The sequence below is a fragment of the Alexandromys fortis genome, unplaced genomic scaffold, assembly GCF_014885135.2.
Source record: "Alexandromys fortis isolate MF-2015 unplaced genomic scaffold, M_Fortis_MF-2015_v1.1 scaffold_12, whole genome shotgun sequence".
Classification (NCBI taxonomy): domain Eukaryota; kingdom Metazoa; phylum Chordata; class Mammalia; order Rodentia; family Cricetidae; genus Alexandromys; species Alexandromys fortis.
In genome coordinates this window covers 17,501,161-17,524,120 of record NW_026067937.1, presented here as the reverse complement: position 1 = coordinate 17,524,120, position 22,960 = coordinate 17,501,161, and the positions used below count along the sequence as shown (strand labels likewise).

General features: G+C 41.7%; 1 protein-coding gene across 17 annotated transcripts in view; it reads left to right on the top strand.

The window, feature by feature from the left end:
* Positions 1 to 22,960, top strand: part of Pard3 (par-3 family cell polarity regulator) — a 482,565-nt gene that overhangs the window by 245,732 nt on the left and 213,873 nt on the right. For all 17 annotated transcript variants that reach the window (XM_050147184.1, XM_050147175.1, XM_050147180.1 and 14 more), the window contains 2 exons: positions 14,490 to 14,581; positions 16,774 to 16,857. In XM_050147184.1, coding sequence (XP_050003141.1) covers positions 14,490 to 14,581; positions 16,774 to 16,857 — 176 coding nt within the window. The remainder of the gene's footprint in view (positions 1 to 14,489; positions 14,582 to 16,773; positions 16,858 to 22,960) is intronic.

Here is a 22,960-nt window from a genome sequence, read left to right as displayed (position 1 = left end):
GTTTTATTGCTGTGTTCCTTTATCAAAATAACAGTCGTAGGTTTTCCTCTAGGGCCCATGACCAACCTGTCTACTCTCAGGTTGTTGACCTAATTAATAACATTCAGCATGGATTCTCTCATGGAGTTGGCTTTCAAGCCTAACAAGACGTGGTTGGTTTCCACCCTAACATCTGTGTCACTACTGCACCAATACATCCTGCAGTCAGGTTCCAATGTAGGTTACAGGGTCCATCGCTGGGTGAGATTGATGTTAGTCTGCTAAATGAATTGAAGGCTTTTCTGAAAGTGGATTTGACTCTGTGTCTCTGGATTTTCAATTTTAAGTCTAGAAGATAGCGTATAGAAACATTGGCCTAAATACATATTAGGAAAGAAATGGCCAAATCAGTTATTTTTTTTTAATTGTAGTCATAAACCTCTGTCCACCTCTCAGATTCTTTCCTATAAAGAAGCACTTTTTTCAAATGATAGGAAATAGAGCCAAAATTACAGATTCCCAGAGAGGAGCAGAAATATCCGAGGATGCTCAGCTTGCTGGGAGCCGCTAGTGCATCTGCTTCCAAGGACTACCAGGGAAAAAAGGGTAAGGTTCTGAGGTCGGAAGGCAAAGAGTATTGGATATTGTAGAGATTTCTCAAATTACTGAAAACAAGGCAGCTCAGACCCTTAACAGAGCGGGGGCTGACTACACAGGAAGCTGTGCAGCTGGGGAAGAAGCTGACCTTCTTTTGGGGTACAATTAGTTAGTTACCCTGGGCTTCCTCCTTGTATCCGGGACATGGCTGCATGTGTCCATGCTAGGACGGGCATCCATATCCTGCTCCCCCTTCAAAAAATAATCATATCATCTTGTATTCTAAGTGTTTTCCCCTTGTCAAGCACCACAGGACATCTGTTCCTGTTGCTCTCAGCCCAGCTCACCTAGTCTGTTAATCTGGCAAACGATCAGAAATCCACACCCAGAGTAAAGCAGTTCTCGTCATTGCTTGTGACCTAACTAAATACTTATGTCAAAGCTTCTAAATGATATCTGCTGGATTTTGTGTTTCTTAATTGTCCAGTATATTTTATTTAATCATTTTCTATTAAAAATTGCAGCGAGGTTCTTTTATGAAGACCTCTCTTCTGGGATATACCAATAAGAAAAAATTATATATGATATGAGCTAAAGATGTTTGGTCCAGGTAGGGATCGTAATTTTGGACTTAATTATACCCCCAGGGATAGCCCTAGGAAACCGAAAGCAACAACATAATTGGACCAATTGTGTAATCAAAAGCAAATGAGATGGCTATGAAATAATAAAGTGATTTCCCAGCCTCAAGACTTTTCTGATGTAAGAAATTTTAGGGATAGATGATTGTGGCGAATTGGACCTTCTGGATGTGTCCTCTTGAGCAGTGTTGACACCCAGACCCCAGTTCTTAGTTTGGAAATCCTTCCTCTGGAGCAGGCACTATGGGAGCTTCAGCTGAGGAAAGGTGTCAGGGGGCCAACTGTAGGTCTTAGCTAGAGGCGGAAGACATTATTAAATACAGGCATGAAGTTATTTTTGCCTTTATTTTATGTTTTTCTTTTTTGCTGCCAGGGATGGAGCTCAAGACTAAGAGCAGGCTTAGGGTAGTGCCTAATTGCTGAAATGCAGCCGCAGCTCAATTGTTTTAAAAAGTGTGACCCTTTAATACCAACACTTTCATTTTATATGGAATGAAAATATCATAAATTGGTGCAGTCTTTATTACACCTAAAGAGGTAATACCACAAATTCACTAAGACTCATAAAAAATGTAAATTCAATATAAATGAGATAAAGAGATGAATCTGTAGAGGGAATTATGATCCTTTCACATGCGTGGTTTTGTAGTCTTGGGGAAATACCCCAGCACCTTCCACAGCGCTCCCTCCCTGCCTGTCTGGTGGTGGAGCCTGGGGTTTCTCATGCTAAGTTGCTGAACACACACCGTACAGTGGAGCTGTGCACCCCAAGAGGAAAGCTTCTTTTAAGCAATTGCCTGGCGTGGTTATAGAGTTCGCAGATTCCCCAGACATCCATGGAATTGGAGCCCACCCCTGACCCTCGCCTATTTGTTTAAATTGCCTCCCATGACTACAAGTTCAAGAACCTAAACAGTCCAGTCCAGAAGAGACCAGTGCATCTCATTTCCCAGAATGAGCAAAACACGTTCCCTCTTACTCAGCTTTTTGACTCTATTGGTTCCAACCATGCTAGGGAAAGTCTTCTTTTCCTCAGCTTAATCATTTAAATGCTGATATCTTACCCAGAAACATCTTTATATAATTCATTAAGGAGACATTTGGCTAGCTGAATGGGTAACCTATAAAACAAGTGTTGACCCAGACAATCCAAACCTCTGTTCTCAGGGTTTACAAACATGCAGGAGGCCGGAAGATGAGTGTGGAGCAGTGTGGTTTGCTATGAAGCCGGTAGACACCGGTGGACTTGACCCTTCTAGGAGTGACCTGTCACTGAATAACTAGAAAGGACGCTGTAATTCTTACCTGGAGTATTCCCGAAGGCCCGTGTTTCACAGGCTTGGTCCCTGGTGCTGTTGGTGTGGGAGTTAGGAGGGGAGCGGGGAGAAGGAAGTATTGACTACATTTCTATGATGTGGATAATAGTGCCCAGCCCACCCTCTGTTTTCCTCATGTGCCGCACACTGCACGCCCGTGTCTGCGCTCTGTGTGCTGGCACCAGTTTGCGAGCTTCGGGCAAGGAGGCTGGAGGTTAAAATACACAGACACACACAGATAGAGAGACAGCGACACGGGTCATCCTGAATTCCCCAAGAATGCCCCCTTTATTGTGTTCAGGGACAGATTATATAGAGATAGCCACGCCCCAGCTAAAACTCACCAGAAACCACTCTCCTGCCATCAGAAACCCCTGAAGGTCTCGTGCTCAGAGCAGCTGTAGGCACTCAGATCAGGGGATTACAAGAAATTCACTGCTCCCAACACTCATGGCCACTCTGGGGTGAGCATCCTTACTTCCTGTTCTGTCCCATGCCATGATGTCTCAAAAGCCACAGCCACCCTTCCTGCCAAGTCTTAAATATTTAAATGTTTTTATTGATGAATAATCCTTTAATTACTGTAAATATAATGTCTTGTGACTAGCCTGAAGTTTAGCTCAGCAGGAGCGCTTTTGTCAAGTATGTCCAGGTCCTAGGCTTATTCGTCATCAGTATACAGGAGAAATCCGTCCTTCAGCAAATGACTTGTTGATTGATGATTGCCTATTATAATAAGTTAGAAATTACCAAAGTTATAAAATTATCTTAAAAGTTTTATAAAGGTGCTAATAAAATTTTTATTATAGAAAACATACTTTATTGTTAACCTGCAAACCACAAAGAAGTATATGATTTCAAACACTAGATTTGAATGGCAATATATATTGGGAAAGAGAAGCTAGTCTTTTCATGGTAATAAAAATGGCATTGTACCAGTATGTCTCCTTCTCGGACAGCTTCATGTGGGTTAGCTGCTGTTACTCCAGTGTGTTCCACAGAGGTTGGAGGGCATTCACGTGTTACAAGTTCATTTTTCATCCGCATGTATCGAGAAGGCAGTTTTAGCTTACTTAGCATCTAATAGTTACAAGGCAATGTTCTCAGAACCTCATGTTAATTGCTCCCTTTAACCTCATACAAGCTCAACGAAGCAATGCCGTTACTCTCTTTATAAATGAGTGAGTGAGGCACAAGCCTTCTCGCACGCCGAGTGCATGCATATCCACCATATGGACCAGCCACGGCAAGCATGGCAGACTTAATAGTTTATTGTAGTTAGCTTGACATTTGTATCATATTCTGGGAATTACGAACCACGTAACCATGGAAGCTTGCTAATATTAAGTTTTTGAAATCACACTTTAAAGTGAAGCCTTCAATTCAATCATTGCTACATTCTGGCGACAAGCAACATAGTTCCTGTTTGATTAGAGATAGTGTAGCTCTCTGGGAACTCTCACTCCTCGCCTTTGTTACATTTAATTCAACTAGAACATTGAGAGGAGAGGCTCGCTTCAGTTTCATTTCCATCTCCTTCATCTCTTTACTAGTTTTTAGTGTAAATCAGTGGGTGCCATTCACTTGTGAAATTATCACACTGTACCGGAGAGTGGTAACTCCGTGCATGTCTGAGTGTATGTCCGAGTGTATGTTTGCAGGAGGATTTTGGTCTAGGACCTGAGTATGACTCTTTGTTGGATGACTAAAAACTTAAAATAATGAAAAGTAGGACTTCTGGAAGGAAATGTGTCTCTTAGTGTTTCCTAACGGCGCCTTCATAATGAGTAATGACCAGAGCATGCTTGCTGTCAGGAGATAACTGTTGGGTTTGCATCTCCCTTAGCCCGTCGCTTCTTACTGCCCTCCATTCGTGTTCCATTCTTTTCATTTATAGTTTGTTCGGTTGTCTAATTTATTTGATGAGGACCTGTCTTAGTTCTTTTTTATTGCTGCGATAAAACATCTTGGCTGAAGCTCCTTTTAAAAGGAAGGGTGTTATTGGGCTTATGGGTCACTGGGATAAGAGGCTATCACCAACATGCAGAAAAGTTTGAGGCAGCCAGGCATGCCACTGTAACAGCAAGCTGAAAGCTCACATCTAGGGCACAAGCAGGAAGCCGAGAGCAACTGGGAAGGCCCCGAGGGCAGCCTTGCCTGTATTCCACTGCAGGTCAGACTTTAGTCTCCTCTTCTCCTTCCTCTCCAGGCTTGGCTGTTAAATTGCCTGGTGCTCTTTTTCTCTTCAGACTGTAAAATGTGTATTTTGTTCTGCATCGTAGACCAGCACGAAAGTGATTAATAACCACATGGCAGAGTCAATATTTGACTGTCTTAAAATCTCCACCACAAAAGAAATTCCTAGTCTGTTACTTTTTAATTCAGCCTCAGGCAAGTTCTTGGGACTAGAGCCAAAAGCAGCCACATTCTTTGTCAAAATATCACATGAACAATCTCCAGCCACTTGTAAGTGTTGGTCACTGTAAACTCTTGAGCCTGGACTTATGAAGGAAAAGGAGGAAGAGGAAGGAGGAGGAGGAGGAAGAAGGAAAGAAGAAACAGGTAGTATGTTGGGTGCTGGCACAGCAATAGCTCCCATCACCACCTCTCCCTCTCTTGTACTAATCTCTGATAATAGCATTCATTCCACCAATGCCCTTTCCCAGTCAACCTGTGTCTCCTGGTCATTAAGACAGTGCCAGGAACTGTCCTCCCGTGCCCTGCTTACTTTCTGAGTCTTGATTCTTAACAAAGTTGCCCTCCTGAGAAATTACAGGGCAGTCATGTCTATGTGTGGAAAGAGACTTGTGTAACTATTGTGTATTGTAACAGCAAATCCTTCAATTATGGGGATACATGTGCTACAAGATATAGGAAAAGTCCCTTGCAGTCCTGCCACGATGCTCCAGAACACTTCCTGAACTACTCCTTCTGGTCATTATTGACTGCTTTCTTAAAGTGAAAGCCCTCAAAGACAAGTTAATAGAAATTCTCACTTTATATAAAAATAAATATTATATGTTCAGAACTTAATTTTTCCATCATAAATTTTATTTTTCTCACAAGTCTTCCTCCTGACACTAGCCCTTCTCCATGGGTCATATTTACGCCTTGATGACGCTGGGTCACATCCACAAGTAGGAAATGATGGAAAAGCCTGGTGAAACTGAAGAACTTAAATGCAGTTTTCCAACCTCAGATAAGACTTGCTCATCACTGTGAGGATTAACCAACATCCGTGGTGTCTGTAGCTCTCCTCCAAGGCTGAGAGAATGGGCACTCTCTCTTTCCCATGTGGTGATTTCCACAATTTCATCACTGTCAGATCACGGTGGGATTGTTAAAGCTTTGTTTCTTGTGGTCAGATTAAGAAGGAGGATTTAGGGCTAAAGATGTGTGCTGTCTTTAGTGTGCATGGCAAGGCCCAGGGTATCGTATCACTGAGGGTGACATTTGGGAGGCTGGAAAAGAAAACAGAAATTTGGAAGTAAATAGGGCATGGCAGAGGCAGGATTTCCCACCCAGGTGTGTTGTTCACGTCTACCACCGTACAGTTTCATATAGAGTGTGCAGAAAAATGTCAGAAACAGCTCAGCCATCCAGAATACACTCCGCCCAGATGACCACTGGCTTGCCATGTATGTGGTCTGCAGCCAGTCCTGCTCTGTAAAGACACAGTGAACTGGTTTTCCTAGCTACTGTGGAGGGCTGTGCTGAGGAGGATATGGGGGTCGAGAATGACAGCATTAATGAGGGCTGCCAAGGACGCAGTACATGTTATCTGTGGTCCTTTTAAGGTTTTTGTTGTATGTTTGTACATGTAGATTGTGTGTGTGTGTGTGTATTAGTATGTGTATGTGCAAGGTGTGTGTGTAACTTTGGCACTGTGATTAAAATGTGTTTTTAAATTTTGAAGATTTTGTTTTCAGGAGACACCCTTATTAGTGTAAATATTTTCCTTAAGATTCTTTGTTACCAATTTAAATATTTTATTGATTTTTATTTTTATTATGTAGTGTGTATGTGTGTGGACACACTTGTGAACATCAGAAGATATTGTGGAGGAGTCTCTCTCCATCACCATGTGGGTTATGGGCGCAAACTCAGCCTGGCAGCCTGTCTTTACCCGCTGGGCCATCTCCCCAGCCCTCTATTTCATTTTGTTTTCTTTTTGTTGCTTTAACCTCAGTCTGTAAAATTTCTACTTTTAAAGGTTATTTATTTATTTGAGACATGGTGTGATATATTCTGGGTCAGCTTCAAATTTGCTGTGTGGTGGAGATAAAAGAACTTTAAAGGAAGGAAAATTTGACATTTTGGAATGCAATCCACACTCTGAGTAAATAGGGTGTTTGCCGTGTGTATCTTGCTCCCTCCAACAAAACCTTTATAGTATTTTTTATATAGATTTCTTTACTATTTATGTATGTTTCTGTAAACAGAGACGGCTCGTTCATTTCCTGGCCACCCAGACCCGAATAATCACACAGAAACTATATTAATTACAGCACTGTTTGACCAATGACTCAGGCATTCTCCTAGCTAACTCTTACATCTTAAATTAACCCATTTCTATTCATTGTACATCGCCATGAGACTGTGTCCTACCATCTACGCTCCATCATCTGTCTCCTTTGCCAGCTACATGGTGTCTCCTTGACACTGCCTACTTTCTATATCTCTGTTTAGATTTCCCACCTGGCTGTATTCTTCCTTGCTATAGAACAAAGCAGCTTCTTTATTAACCACTGACAAGAAAACATATTCATAGCATATAGAGGGGAATCCCACGTCATAAAAGTTTTATTTATTTATTTAAAAAACGGTTCTCACTCCATAATCCAGGCTGCCTGGAATTCACTGGGGTCCTTCTACCTCTGCCGTCCAAGTGCTAGGATTACAGGTGTGTGCCACCTTAATGAAAATTAGGTGCTGTTGATAGAAGAAGGTGTGGGAGGTCCTTCTGTCTGTGTGTTGCTTTTATTGGTTAATGAATAAAGACCTGGCTTGGCCTATAGCATGGGAGGAGAAGGGCAGAGTTGGGGAGAGACCATGGAGCCGCTGCCAAAGTCAGACATGCCGAAACTTTAGCCGGTAAGAAACACCCTCATGGCGATACACAGATTAATAGAAATGGGTTAAATTAAGATATAAGAGTTAGCCAATAAGAAGCTAGAGCTAATGGTCCAAGCAGTGTTTTAATTAATACAGTTTCTGTGTAATTATTTTGGGGCTGAGCAGCCAGAAACAAAACAAACAGCCTCCACCAATAAATTGGCACTCAAGGCCAACAGAAGATATTGTTAGTCATATTACAAAATGCACAGTTCCCAGCTATCCCCAAGTAATTGTACTTGTCATTAGTGTTCATCGGAAAGCCAGTGGGTCTTATTCTAGTCAGCTATTGACAGTTAACTGTAGGCCACTGCTCACCTTGTTCCAGTACATAGTTTCATTTTTACAGGATCTTACAACTTTGTCCTGTCTGTGGAGAGGGCTTTTGAATTAGATTTTTGTTGTTGTTGTTCTGTCTCATTTTGTGTACTGAAAAATCTTTAGAGAGAGAGGGAGAGGGAGCACTCCCTCCCCCAGATAATAAAATTAATAAGTAAGGCATTATGGTAGATGCTAATGACATTCAGAAAACTATTATGATAGACCTTTAAAATATATTCCACTAAGTTGGAAAATCTAAGCAAAGTGAAGGGAGTTTTAGGTGCATATGGCCTACCAAGATGAAATAATTTCTGCTGCCCTGTCCCCCAGTCAGGGTGGTTGTTGCTCAGTCTGGCTGCAAACCCGCCATCCTTCTGCCTCTCCTTTGGGAATCTTGGTGTGGCAGCCCCCAGCAACTGCCTAGTTTCATGCTGTTGTGATTTGGTCTTTCCTACCTTCTAAAACTCTTTTGTAGAAAGCAGTGGCCATGGGGTCACTTTGTATCACCTACTTCCTTCTTTTGTCTCTTTGGAAGGGTGACATGATCTTATCACTCTGTTGTGAAGTCTGGTCACAGACATTTTCTCTGGTTCCCCTGGGAACTGGCCAGTTTGTCAGGGAGCTGCATACTTCCTTATAGAAGCCCCTTACACAAACACCTTATGGAATAGTTGTCACAGTTCTCAGAGGACTTGACAGTCATGTCCCTCTGAAGTTATCTATCAAATGTGATAAAAAGTATAGCTTCATTCATTGTGTCTACATCCAATAAAATATTTTCTCTCGGATGCTGTAGTTTATTAAGTAATATGTCTTTCATTGAGTTGGGCAAATTATTCAATTACTGCCAAAAGTGTGAGAAGGAACACTTAATAGACATTTTTTGTAGCATAATTATTAAAAATTTTTGATTCTGTTAAGAGTCATAAGAGTATTTGAGAGAACATGTTGTAAATTTGAGTGGTAACCTCAGGCTCACTAATTTCCTCTTTACATTTAAGCATAAAAGTTAGTGATAGGCAGGTAGGAAATGTGCAGAGAGAAATAAAATTTTAGTGTTTAGTGAAGTGGATTTTTTTTAAATGATAAGTTACTTTTTACCATTGTGGTCTTTTATTTTCAAAACATCTAGTTGCTTGGAATACTGTGTGTACAAAGACAGGTGGTGATTGAGTCTGTTTGGATGTGGGTAGCACTGTGAAGTAGACAGAGTGCTGTTGTTTCCCTATCTTCTAACAATCTACTTTTTCCATACACAGAAATGGATGAAGGCAGGATTCAAGTCCTAACTTTTCTAATTACTCTCCTTTATCTTGCAGTGGTATCCACCTAACTTTTGGGGCTTCAGACATTTTCTTCTAAGAAGATCAAAAGCTATTTAGTGCTCAAATAGAGGGCAGCTGGAACCGGTTTTTAAAACTCTTCACATTTAGATGATATTTACCTAGACAGCCTTAGTTTTTCTTACTGCATGGCTCGCTTGAGTGCTTCTCACCCAAAGGTGAAGGGTGTAGCCGTGCTCTGCGGCACTAACCCCAAGGTTACCCTCCATGTTGCTAGCTTAACAAGAGCGTCAGAACACCGATGTTTCACAAGAAGCTGGGCAAGGGAGCTTCAGAGTGCTTTCCGTTCTGGATGAACTGACCTCAGACATCTCACTCTGCTGTGTGTATCAAACGCTCACTGTTTTTCCTGTTCAAAGACAGGCCGGTTAAATACAACCTAAACAAATAAACAAACAAAGGTTTATTTATATGAATAAAGATTCTAGAACCTGGCAGAATTCCAGAGGAAGTATTCAGAATGCTGAATGAGTTATTTTCATAACTATAAAGAAAGGAGATAAAGTATAGAGATTGCAACTCTGGGTTTTGCCCAAGTTATTTTTTATTTTAAAGTATTTATTTTTATGTATAAGTACTCTGCATTGCAGAAGAGAACAGCAGATTCCCTTATAGATGGTTGTGAGCCACCATGTGGTTGTTGGAAATTGAACCGGAAGAGCAGCCGGTGCTCTTAACCACTGAGCCATCTTTCCAGCCCTGTTTATGGCGGGTTACCATTTCTCTTTCCTTGAGACTGCTTTCCAGATATCGTCAGCCTTCTGCTCCAGGGTGAACACGAGCTGCTCCTTTACCTCCATCTGAGACTCCAAAGGAGTTCTTTGCTTTGTTTGAGTTTCTGGATTTTGCTAGGGTGCAGTCCTAAAGAAGACTGTGCATGTCTGAAAATGTACTCTTTACACATGCTCACTTGACTCTCACGCTTTTATTAGTATGTTCTCTGTAATGCTCTTGTCTCAGTTAAGTGTCTACTGATGTGGAGAAACACCATGACCAAACAGCAAAGTTGGGGAGGAAAGTGTTTCTTTGACTTACACTTCCACATTGCTGTTCATCACTGGAGGAAGTCAGGGCAGGAACCTGGAGGCAGGAACTGATGCTGAGACCATGGAAGGTGCTGCTTACTGGCTTGCTTCCCATGGCTTGCTCAGCCTGCTTTCTTATAGAACCCAGGACCACCAGCCCAAGGATGGTACCACCCACATTGATCACCAGTTGAGAATAGTGCCTTGCAGCTGGGTCTCAGGGAGGCATTTCTTCAACTGAGGCCCTTTCGTCTTTGATGACTCTAGCTCGTGTCAAGTTGACACACAAACCAACCTGTACGGGTAGTATGTGACCTAAGGACACTTTGGTTCTGATGGGTTCCTGGGGTCCTCCTCTCTGTACGGATTTGTTTATAGGATATTTGCACAGTACAGAGTGCTGATCATAAACACAGTGTCTCATTCTGCAGCCGCAGCAATCTTTCCTTTTGTCCTTGGTTCTCTGCTTGCCAGGGCCCCCTCTGCTTGCTGTCTTGTGAAAACTGGATGGGAACTCTGTGCGGAAGGAGCAAACTGGCCTTGGTGTTGTGATTGGTTTTGGTCTGTCTTCCCCTAGCCATGCATCATCTGGCAGAGTCCGTAAAGGTATTACAGGCTCACCCACAAGCTCTGGAGGAGCTAAGATCACAGAAGCCACAGTTTGCTAAGATGTGGCATGTCATAACTACATATATTCATGATGTCATCACAGTTGTTGGCATTTGCTTTCTGGCTATTTCCTTATCTGGTAATCCACAGTGTTTTCTTCTCCCACCAGGTGTTGTATGTGTGCATATATATATATGTTTGATTTTTGTCATCCCAGAGGCATTTCACAATGAAAATCCTGTGTGTTCAGCAAAGCATAATAAACATCAGGTGTTATACAAGTTTCCCAAGTGTGGAATTTTCATGTAATTGAATGGGCAGTATGTTTATATTAAGCTATTTTGCAAGGCATGCAGAATCTAGAAGGAGAGTAGGCAAGTTTGCCATTACTGTATAAGATACATTATATTAGGGACTGGAACGATTGCTCAAGCAAGTGTTAAAAGCACTTGCTCCCCGTGCAGGGTACCTGGGTTCAGTTCCCAGCATCCTTATGGATGCTCACAACCACCTGTATCTTTAATTCCGGAACAACAAATGCCTTCTTCTGGCCTCTACGGACTCCTCCACACATATGGTACACACAAACTCATGGGAGCACACACTCATACATAAATACAATTTTAAGTGTGTTCTATTGGTATATAATCACCTTAAAATATTTGTCAAGGTGTATTTCCTTTGTCAAATTCTTGGATTTTGGGTTTTTTTTTAAGATTTATTTTTGTTATTTTATATATTTGCCTGTATTGGAGTGTACATGAGTCTATGCGCCCAACATGGCCAGAGGTTTCAGATATAATTTCGTAGTTGGAATTATATATGATTGTCTAGCCATGATATGTGTGTGCTGAGAGCCAAACTCAGATCCGCTGAACAAGCTGTGCATGTACTTCACCATCCCGCCATCCCCAGTACTTGCTTTTGATGACACATGTAAGTTGCCAAGTTTTGCAGACACAGTGTTCCAGTGCCTTGCTTCACCGGGGCACGGGCTGTCTTAGTCTCCTCCATTCCAGAAAGCAGCATGTCTTTCTCACCCCCGTTTTGCAGAAGGCACAGAGACAAAGAAAGTAGTCACCAGACCTCCCTCAGCATCACCCTCAGATGCTTTAACCCCTCAGCCTGAGCTTTTAACCTCTGCATTCTGAAAATAACAAAGAGGGCTGGAGACTGCTCTGTGCCCGACCTGGTCATTCCTTACTGGCATCTAGCCTAAATTAATACCACCATCCTTAAATACTGATTGCATGATAGCAGGGCTTATTTTTATTATGGTTACAGTGGGATGCAGTATTTAGTTTTGCTGGCAGTAACTCTTGTGTACAAGCTTTTAAAAGACAAAATAAACGGTGTAGGAACTAATGCTGACCCATGCAAAAAAGTTAGAGATGCTAATCCGTGGTTCCCTCGGCAACTGCGTGCGGTCTCATGAAAGGAACTATTGTGGCGCAAACTGACCACCGTACCCAGATCTCTAGAGTCTTTTCCATGCTTGAGAGCCTGGGGTACCCACTCCCGGGAAATAGTCTGCAAATTGCCTCTTCCTGGTGTGTCTCTGTATTCAGGGCATCATTTATGTGGCTGTGTTCCTGGTGCCACATAATTTCGGCAGGGGATGCGTGACATTTCGGTGGGACTTAAATTATTTATATATCTTAAAACAAAATGTCTTTAACCTGTACAATCTTTTTTTTTTCTTGCCTTACATCTGGCTTATAAACGATCCTGCCATCTCTCCACCCCCAACTCCCAACGGAGAAGCATCATTTAGGGCGTGCGTGTTTACATTCAAAGTGCTGTTCTTAGGCAGGTTCAAGATGCTGTTAACCTTTGAGATGTATTATGTGCCAGTGCTTAAGAGAGATAGATGGCTAAGAAGTGCGTATTAGAGCCTCTCGAAGCACCGGAGCATCAATCTTCAAGAACCCAGCTCCTCAGCATAGGGCATGCAGGATGCGTGGGCATGTCTGCCCCTTCCAGGTCGTGTGCCACAGCTAGAACCCTGCCTTCTCAGGAGAGGACAGGAAGGGCTGAAGTGATCTGCCTTTCTCAGTGCTCTGTGTCATTTGTCCTGTTACCATTTTGTTAACTGGTCTCTCCCCCCCCCTCTCTTCTCGCTTCTCTCTCTCTCTCTCTCTCTCTCTCTCTCTCTCTCTCTCTCTCTCTCTCTCTCTCACACACACACACACACACACCATAACTTAAATGTGAGAAAAAATAAGAAATTTGCCAGGCATGGTCATGTGCCTATCCCATCATATGGAAGGAGGAGGAAAGGGAATAGAATTTAATGTCATCCTTAGGTACAAAGCAAGTTTGAGATCAGCCTGAACTATGAGATCCTGTCTCAAATAAGATAAAATGTTCTTTTCTTGTGGGCTGCCTTTCCCAGAATAAATGATTTAGTAAATTTCTTGTGAAACAAGCTATAAAAAATAAATAGAAATAAAGGAATAATAAAATAAAGTTTTATATATATATCTAAATTATTTTATAATCATAAATGTAGATTAATTAAGATATTCTTAATAACTAGACAACTCTAGAGATTGCTGAGGGGTAATTTTGCTTTGATTGGACAGATTTTACAGAGTCTGTTCTTGTTGCCAGATAGTTCAAGTTGAAATACACTTGACCCTCTGAACCATTGTATTTGGAAAATGAGTCTTTTGGAAATACGTTGATTTAGTTATGAACATGATAACAATCAGGCATATTCATCATTATTCAAGTGGTCTAGAAGAGCCAAGTAAGGATTGATTAGTGAACTCCTTAATGAAAAGACATTAGGCAAGATGATAAACTAAGGTATGCTCTTGGATAGGTTATATTTCATTTATTTATGCAATAAATAAATCTTCTGGAATACCAACATCCTCAGTAGTATCTGTGACATAGTAGTGCATTTTCCAAGGCAGTGTGCAAGTACAAGGGCTGTACACAGGAGTGTGTTTGCTTTCTCTTATCTTGGGTCTTGTGTTCGCCGAAATAGATAAGAGTTTTTGTAGCCAAGACATTGATCCTGTGAAAGACATGAGGGCCTCAGTTGCTTAGCGTGGCTCTTTGGGAAACCTCCCTGGAGCAAGGACTTTAGGCTTGGAATTTCCCCTACTACATTCTCGCTTTGACAAGCTGAGTGGGTCGGTAAAGAGGGGGAAGTCTTTGGTAGGTGGTCATGGTTTATTAGAACCCCCTCTTCTGGCCTTTGAGGTATTTTAGGCTGTAATGTTCAACATAAAGATGTTCACTTCTGAATATACCACATCACTGCAGCATTTTATTACTACTAAACCATACATTCGAGAAATGGTGTACAAATAAAGAGAAACAATTTTGCCTCAATTGCAGTTCAGTTTTCTGTCCTATCCTGGGAGTGTCTCCCAGAACATGCTGACTCTTGAGACCCTTGCTTACTGAGGAAGACATTCCTATCTTACTAACCAAGGGCCCCTCCCTAGACACAAGACCTCTTAACAGGGTCATCGTGTTGTCCAGTTTCTGTCATAACCCTGCACGCTTTTCTTGTCACATTGCCTCTAGGATGAAGAAGGCACAGAAGAGGACAGCAGTCGAGTGGAGCCGGTTGGACACGCTGATACTGGCTTAGAGAATATGCCCAACTTTTCTCTCGAGTAAGTTCCTGGGATTTCTCCTCAGTCTGTACTGTGTATGTGGAGCGTTGTGTCCGCAGTTAAGTGATGCAGAAGCATATGGCGTGCAGAATGTTTGTGCTTCCGTCAAAGCCATGCCTGCCTTGCTTCATTTTTCCCAACAACATCTTTCTTGGTATGGAGGTTCATGTGTACCTGCCCTGGGTTTCATGCCTTGACGAAAACTATCAAATTAGATTAACAGAGTTTTTGGTGGAAAATGTCTGTCATGTTAACAGCTCTGTAAACTGTAACTGTTTTCAGATTGCTTCATCTGTCTGTATGTTCATCATTCGTTCAAGTTTGCTAAGTTAAAAGATAACCATATTAATCTTATTCTAAATACTAGTTGGATAAAGTGTTCATTGGTTCCCCCCCCCCCATACTCACATGCGTGCACATTTTAGTCAAAGAAACAGGGTCTTTGAAGATACTTGATGGGATGATGAATGCCATAGCACAGGCATGCAGGGCATGACTTTAGGCTATTCCTGCCTCACAGGTTGAGAGCTGTGTTGGTCATTACCATGTTCGCAGTGGTGGCTGCTCTCAGTACTCCCCCCTGGTAGACAGGAGCTGGGAGAACAGTCTACTGCTCTATTCTTTTGAAGACAACACTGTTTATAAATAATCAGCCATGTCTTGGCTTCTAAGGGAGGCTGCTATAAGCGTGCACAGTGGGGGTCAAGCAGGCTCAGCTAGGATGGGTGTACAGCTAAGTGGGCAGCATTTGTGACACTTCAGTTTAAGAGGTGATTGGCACACCACCATTTTTTAAATGGAATGTAGAATAAAATAAAGCTATTCAAATTGTGCATTTCTTCATTGAAGAAGTGCCAGCGTTCAAATAGTAACAGCAGTTTCAAAACAGGATTTTTTAAAAATAAAACAGGAATGAAAAATGACGCATACATAATGTTACTTAAGTAAACATTTTAGTTGTGTGGACAAATATGTTTGTTTAGAGAAAGATCTCACTGGATGGCCTAATTTGGTCTCAAATTTATAACAGTCCTCGTGCCTCAGCTTCCTGGATTCTGTGATTATAGGCATAAATCACCACGCTTGGCTTTTAATTAGTCTGTACAATTAAAACCTATGTACGTGGTTCTGTTTTGCTTTGTGGACTGTCCCGTTCACTAATTGCGTTTAGTCTCAGTGTAAGTGGGGCAGTCATAGCACACATGTTATCACCACCTACTTATATAAGAAATATGTCAGAAAATCAGGCATTTCATATGATATAAAAACTACACTATGATCTTTGTCAAACCTAATGGTGGTCACTTGTGATTTTCCACATTGCTTAAAATAGTTATTTAATTGAAATCCTATTTCCAAATATTGATCGGTATACATACAGATCTCTGAAATTGTGTGTGCATGTTGAAAATTCTGCCCAGAAAGCAACATCTCTTAAGTAGTTTAAAAATTTACCCTTTGTCTACTATAATTTCCATTAATCTCAAGGCAACACTGATAATCAAGATTCACAGAAGTGACTTTAATATTATCAGTTCCTGGCCATCACACCACCCTTAGTTGTTCAGAGGCACCTCTGTGTTAGTTCCTGGAATACATTTCATAATTTTAAGGATCAGCAGCAAACAGGAAGAGTATTTGGTTTTATTGGGTACATTTGAGGGATACGCTCCATAGACCCCCTCGAAGTTCTCTGTAGCTTAGGAATAGGGATGGATCATCAGAGTGAGCCATGAAGGCGTTAGCAATCTCCTCTGGTTGGTGAGCCTCTAGGAGCAAAAACTTTGATCTTATTGGGTTATCGGGAGAATGGATAAATTGACATGCATTGGAACACTTTGTAACTTCTCTTGAGCTGTGTGTCCACAATGCCTGTATTTAGCTAACCTTAGACTTCTCAAGTTAGACATTTGGGTGCTGAGTGATCACGAAGTCATATTGCTCAGAAGAGCATGGTCCAAGAGTACCCCTTCTGTGTCCTCTGTAACTCAGCTGTCTCCAGACTTCAGTGCTGCCTCCTTCATCATGCCTGCGCTCCTGAGTGTGTACTTGGATGCCTATCGCCTGGTGGGGTTTTCATTTGGTTCTCTTCTGTTGTGTGTGTCTGTGTTTTGGCGGCTTTTGTTTTGTTTCTGTTTTGGTTTTGTTGATGGTCCATGTTCATGCTCCCTCATTCATCCATTGTCTCACAGTGATATGGTAAAGCTCGTACAAGTCCCCAACGATGGAGGGCCTCTGGGGATCCATGTAGTGCCGTTCAGTGCGCGAGGCGGCAGGTAATGTATCTTGCAGGTTTTTCATTGATCATAATGTCCGCTGTTCTCTGTGTTGACTTTGCGCATGTGTAACAGAAAGTTTACATGGGGTCAGCTGCTGCTTCCTTTATACATACCTACCTACAGAGTACACATAGCCTAGCCATGGAAGGTTCTGTGCACAGGAAGGACACACATGTTCAGATTACCTTAACATACCATTAGTGCGTACTATGACTTCCTGGACTCTGTCACGAGCTAACAACTCTGCCCGGATTTACAAACCCTGGGGAAGCTACAGCAATTATCTGGGGAAAAGAAATTGTGCAATTAAAAAATTACCTGGATATCTTAGGTAGGAATATGTTTTAAGTTTATATTTGTTAGCTCACTTCTGCAATTGGGTAAGATACTGGTGGTTTTTTGAAAAATTCCTTAGAAAGTTGGGCAAGCCAACTTGAATCTTCAAATGCTCACAGCACCAAATGTTATGCTGTTATTTTCAACCTCATTACTGCAGAGAATATGATTCCTTAAAGTTTACAAATGTCAAATGAGTTTTCTTGGTTCTCCCCTGCAACTGTGCAATAAAATTGTTTTGGACATTTTATTATATTCCAATAATGTTGGTTAATTTTGGTATTAAGACTTGCTTGTTGGGCAGATGCCTTGGCCAGGTGGGGTGTTCCTTCTCCATCCCTGGGTTTAGCTCTGTGCATATGTGACTTCCCTTCCTTTGTTCACTTTGTACTTACTTACCCGGTGAAGCATGTTTATGCCTTAGTCCTTGTAGTGTTTTTACTTTATTCTTTTAGGAAATACTTAAGGTGTTTGGGAGGAGGGGAATTGGCAAGTAGCCTTATACTCATGTTGGAGAACTAAGGGACTGGGAGCCTCCCTCAGTGACCAAAACCTAGACCAGCAATAGAGAACCTGGAACGCAGGCAAGGAAACCTCACTTGTCAGTGTAGACAGATGACTAAGAACACAAAGCCACAGCTGAGAACCAGCGTCACATTGTGAGTCAAGGCTAGAGCCTGAGGCTCTGCATGTGGAACAGTGAGGTCCCAGATCAGTGACAGGGCACCAGCCACATGTGTTAAAACTACTGTCCAGCGTGTTCTGGAAGGCGGAGTATGAATTTGCACATAGCCAAACCTGGGCTGTTCTAGTCTTAAGTCTTTGAGTGATTGTACAGCTTTCCGTATTAAATATGGTGACTGCAAGTCCAGATTTATGTTGTTCCTTTGGTTAAAATATAGTTTGTGGATTTACTTGAAGTTGGAAAGTGAATTTATGAAAACTCTGTTGAAGCACCATGAGTCCAGGATTTTGATGTATATAAATTCACCTTCAGTTTTGGAGTTTTATTCCTTCCATGATTTTCTTTCTCTTTTATTTTTTTCTCTTAACTCTGGAAAAACATTAAAATATCTTCGAGCAGCTTTCACTTAAATATTTTTCAAAGGTATCTTGGCTTTGTTTTCTTTTAAAGATGTTTAGAATTTTTTCAAAAGAAACCTTAAGTTGAAATACACGGGTCATAGCTTCCCGGTGCTGATGTATCTGAACCTTCCTGTGAGCTGGGATTTATCACAAGTAAGATTATTGTGTATGTGCCAACTTTGAACCAGTGTTTTTATTGCAGACATGTTACTTTCTCTCTTGTATCACACATTTCCTACCTCACTGTGAAAAGACATTAGGATAAAATAAACAGATGACAAGCCTAAAGCAAAAGGAGGAAACAGAAATAAACCTGCCAGTAGGGTGAATTCAGAAAAATATTGCAAAGCCTACCACAGTTGGTGGTTACCATGGTGTTGAGTTTGGATGCACAAAACCCATCCAAGTAAACAAACAAATTCTCCTTTAGAACCAGCAGCTCTGGAGCTGGGTCCTTTTTAATTCATTGTAATTTGACTCTTCATGAGGAAAATCATACACAGCTTTCCTGTATAAAGAACAAAGTCTTTGATCTACGAAAAGCAGACACTTCATAAACCCTTTCCTATCATCACCAGTCTCCCGTGGCAACAGAACAGAAGAACTTGGTTGTCACTCAACGTGCGTGCTAGGTGTCATAGGGTTTCTGTTGCTGCAGTGAAACTCCACGACCAAACAAAAAGTTGGTGAGAAAAAGACTTATTTAGTTTACCCTTCCACGTTGCTGTTCATCAACAAAGAAAATCAGGACAGGAACTTGAAGGCAGGAGCTGATGCAGAGGCCAGGGTGCTGCTTACTGGCTTGCTGCTCATGGCTTGCTCAGCCTGCTTTTATATATATGTATTGCAGGACCACCAGCCCAGGGATGGGACTGTCCACAATACAGGAGGCTGGGCCCTACTGTATTGATCACTAATTGAGAAAATGACTTGCAGCTGGATCTTATGGAGATATTTTCTTAATTGAGGCTCTTTCTTCTCTGATGACTCCAGATTGTGTTAAGTTGGCCCAAAAAAAAAAAAAAAAAAAAAAAAAACTAGCCCGGGCCCTGGGTCTGCAGTAGTCTGCATGAATCTGATGCTTCTAGCTCTCTGGAGTTGAGTGGACATTGACCGAGATCGACATTTTTGCTTAGACTCTGTCCCATCTCCAGGAGGCTAGAGCCTTCAGAAATACTTGGGCATGGTCCTTTTTGTCCTGCCAGAAATCCTGAAAGGCCCCACCTTGTGATGAGGATGCTGGGTGCCAGAAAACAAAGATCAACAGAACACTGTATTTCACCCTCATAAACCCTGAGATAAACTTTTCATTGGTAAGGAAAGTGGACATCAGAAAACAAAGTAAACAACAGTACACCATTTTTTTTCCCTCTAGGGACTTGCAGTATAGGTGGAGCAATAGCTAGGAAATCATACATTTTAATTTTGCATAAATTATAGTTATATGATAACGCTTGCTGTAGCTGCCTGGTAGATGATCTGTGAGCTGGTTGAAGAGCAGTATCTGAGTTTTGATACTGAAAAAGGCTGGTGGTGGAGGATGGTTTCAAATGTAATGGCAAGTCGTAAAGAGAGCTGGAATCCCAGGCAGATTGAGCAAAGCAGCACAGCAGAAAGGAATATATGCGGAAGAAGTCATGATGGAACCACATGCTCTTTAGTGGGAACACAGCAGTATAGGTGTGCACACTGAAATCTCCACGGACAGTTAGCACGAAAATTTCTTCAGTCTTGGGCCATCTTGAATTCAGAGCCATACCTAATTGAATAAGTTCCCCAGAATATTGATTTTTTTTAATAGAAACGATAAGTACATGTAATCTTTGCTTTCTTGTTTAGAATATCACAATCTAATTCAGGATGAGAATTATGCATAGAGAAGGGACATTCGTGGACTGCTTCAGATGTCACATGTAGTGAGGGAAGATAGGGATTTAAACTTGGGGAGTAGGGTAGGAGAGAGCTTTACAACCGCTTGGCTGTGGCAGCTTCATTTCTGACCTTGCCAGGGCTACTCTTTGGTAGGCTATTTTCTCTAGTAAGTTGAACTTTGTGCCTTCATTGGCAGCATTGAGGATGGCTCATTTCCCTGCTCTGCCTTGGGTGTCAGGCAACAGGAAAGTCCACAGCATTGTCTTCTCTAGGATGCTGTGTTGCTTATGTCTCTTTGTAGACGTTTCACAAAGATGGTGAGGTAATTCCACTCAGAACTCCTCATCCGGCTTCATTTCTTTGAAACACTTTATCTTTCCATCTGTTATTTCACTTTCCTCTCACATGACAAGCAACTTTATGTCACAACCGCAAATACTTTCAAGACACTCATAACAAATAATTATGACATTGTTTGGCGGAATTAGGGTAATTTACACTTCTGAGAACTATCCAGAGCTATTAGTTTGAAATAAAATTGCAGGCTAACTGTACTGGCAGCAGGAGGAGGATCTTAAGTTCAAGGCCAGTCAAAATTAAAAATAAAATAAAATGGTAATGACATATCCTGACTGTGGTATTATTTGACAAATTTTCTGAGGCTTTCCAATGATACAGAAATATGATTATAGTATAACCTTGGGTCAGTACAAAACAAGATGTAAAATCATTTACCAAACTGGGGGCCAGAGGCATAAAATTGTTAGAATGTGTATTTACTTTGATGGACTTGAGAAGCATGTATTTTAAAAGATATCCTCTGCATGCTGCAGGGCTTCAAAAGCCTTGAGTCTATTGAATGTTGGCTGCTGTGCAAGCCCCTGAAAAGCACTCGATGCCTGACCCATTCTTTGAAGGAAATAAGCGCTCTGTCCTAGAGATGTTATTCTGGAAAGGTAGTGATTCCTGGAGCACATTCCAACGGAGGATGCTCACACAAGTGTGCCCAGTTGGTTGGGAGATCGTCAGTCATTGGCATCGTAGTACCGCCGAAAATGATACTGAAAAGGTTCTGCCTGACTCCAAAGTCTACGTCTGCAGTACAGGTTCTAAATCTTTGCCAGTAGACACAAGTGTGCCTAACACATGCCGTAGCATAGCACAGTCTGCTTCCAAGGCTCTCCCTTCTTTTATTACTAAGTATTTTCTTTTATACTCCCTTTTCTTATGCAACTTGTAATTAGATGCTTGTCAGTTTTATTTAAGGAGATTTGTTGGGTATTATTATTATATTTATTTAAGATATAAAGTCTTGAAGTGATCTGTTAAGACAGAATCTATCAGTCCCACTCCTACATGAGGTGTGGACATCAAAGATTTGCACACACCATGGAAGCAGCTGTTTACAGTGGTGTGAAAACATTCGTCAATAAATTATAGCCAGGAGCCAAAAGCTCGGCTCAGCAAGGAAAGCTGCCTGCTGCTAACCTGAAGCCTGTGTTCCATTGCTGGGTCTCCCATCAACATGTGGAACTGACTCCACAGTGTTCTTCTCTGACCCCCCACAACCATGTCGTAGCATGTCCATATATGTATACACTTGCATAAATAAGATGCCACAGGAGTCGAGCCCAGCTTTCTGTTCCCAGCATCCATGACAGCTGTCCTGTAACTCCAGCTCCAGGGAATCTGAGCCCTCTTGAGGCAGAGTGTGGTACATGGCCTGCAAGGGGCCAGCCATTGTCAGGAGCTCTTCCAGGTACCTGGGTTGAACCTGGCTCCATCCTTTTTATAGTTTTAGAAAAATTGTGTTTTTTTGTCAATGCAGTAGAATAATGCCTAATTTCTGCTTTGATTTAAAGAAACTCCCCATGTTTATCTGCCTTTTTGTCCAGTTCCTGCACTTTGTGGTTGCGCCGGGCATCCTGCCTAGGGCCTCACAGATGCTGGCAAGCCCTCTCCCAGATTCTTTACAAGAATTCTGTATTAATTAAAACCTTTTTTTATTATAAACATTCTTTGTATAGGGTATTGTGTTACATAAAATCATTTTCTACTTGTCTGTTGAACATGATCTCCTCTTTACCAGGATTGTTGTTTTAACTGAAATCCCTATCATGTTTGAACTGCCCTTCTGTGGCCACGACCATGGTTCTAAGTCATGCACAGTTGCTAATTCCCACTTGTAACCCCTGGGGAGCCGACAAGGTCTTTCTTGCCAGGAAACCCATTCATCCCCTGCCTTCACTGTCGTGTTTGTGCCGTGTCAGCATTTACCGAGATCAACTGTGATCGTCCTCATAGAGCTGGATGACAGTTGCGGGAGTGGAGATTATCAAAGCAAAACCCACACTAACTCAGCCAATTTAAATGTCAGTTAAACATTTGTTACTTATTTTCAGTTTTATCATTGGTTATAATTTATACTTAGAATTAAAATGTTAACATGTGCAACTGAGTTTGTTTGAATTAAGTGTATAATTAGGCTAATGAACCTTGTAAAAATGTAGTGGTGAATCCTTAATATAATCTGAGCAGTTAAAATTTTAATTATGCAACCAAAAATCACACACAGAGATGCAGCATCCAGCAGCTTGCTTTCTGAGCTTCTCCTTCCTCCTGTTCCCTGGAGAGACTGCTCAGCAACTCTGAGGGAAGGCTTTTAAGAGAGAGATATGTAAATGTCTATTTTTGTTTTGTTTTAATTATTCAGAATTGAGACTTGTTCCTAGTGGGCATAGGACTTTCATCTCTCCCTCCCTCTCTCCCTCTCTCCCTCTCTCCCTCTCTCCCTCCCTCTCTCCCT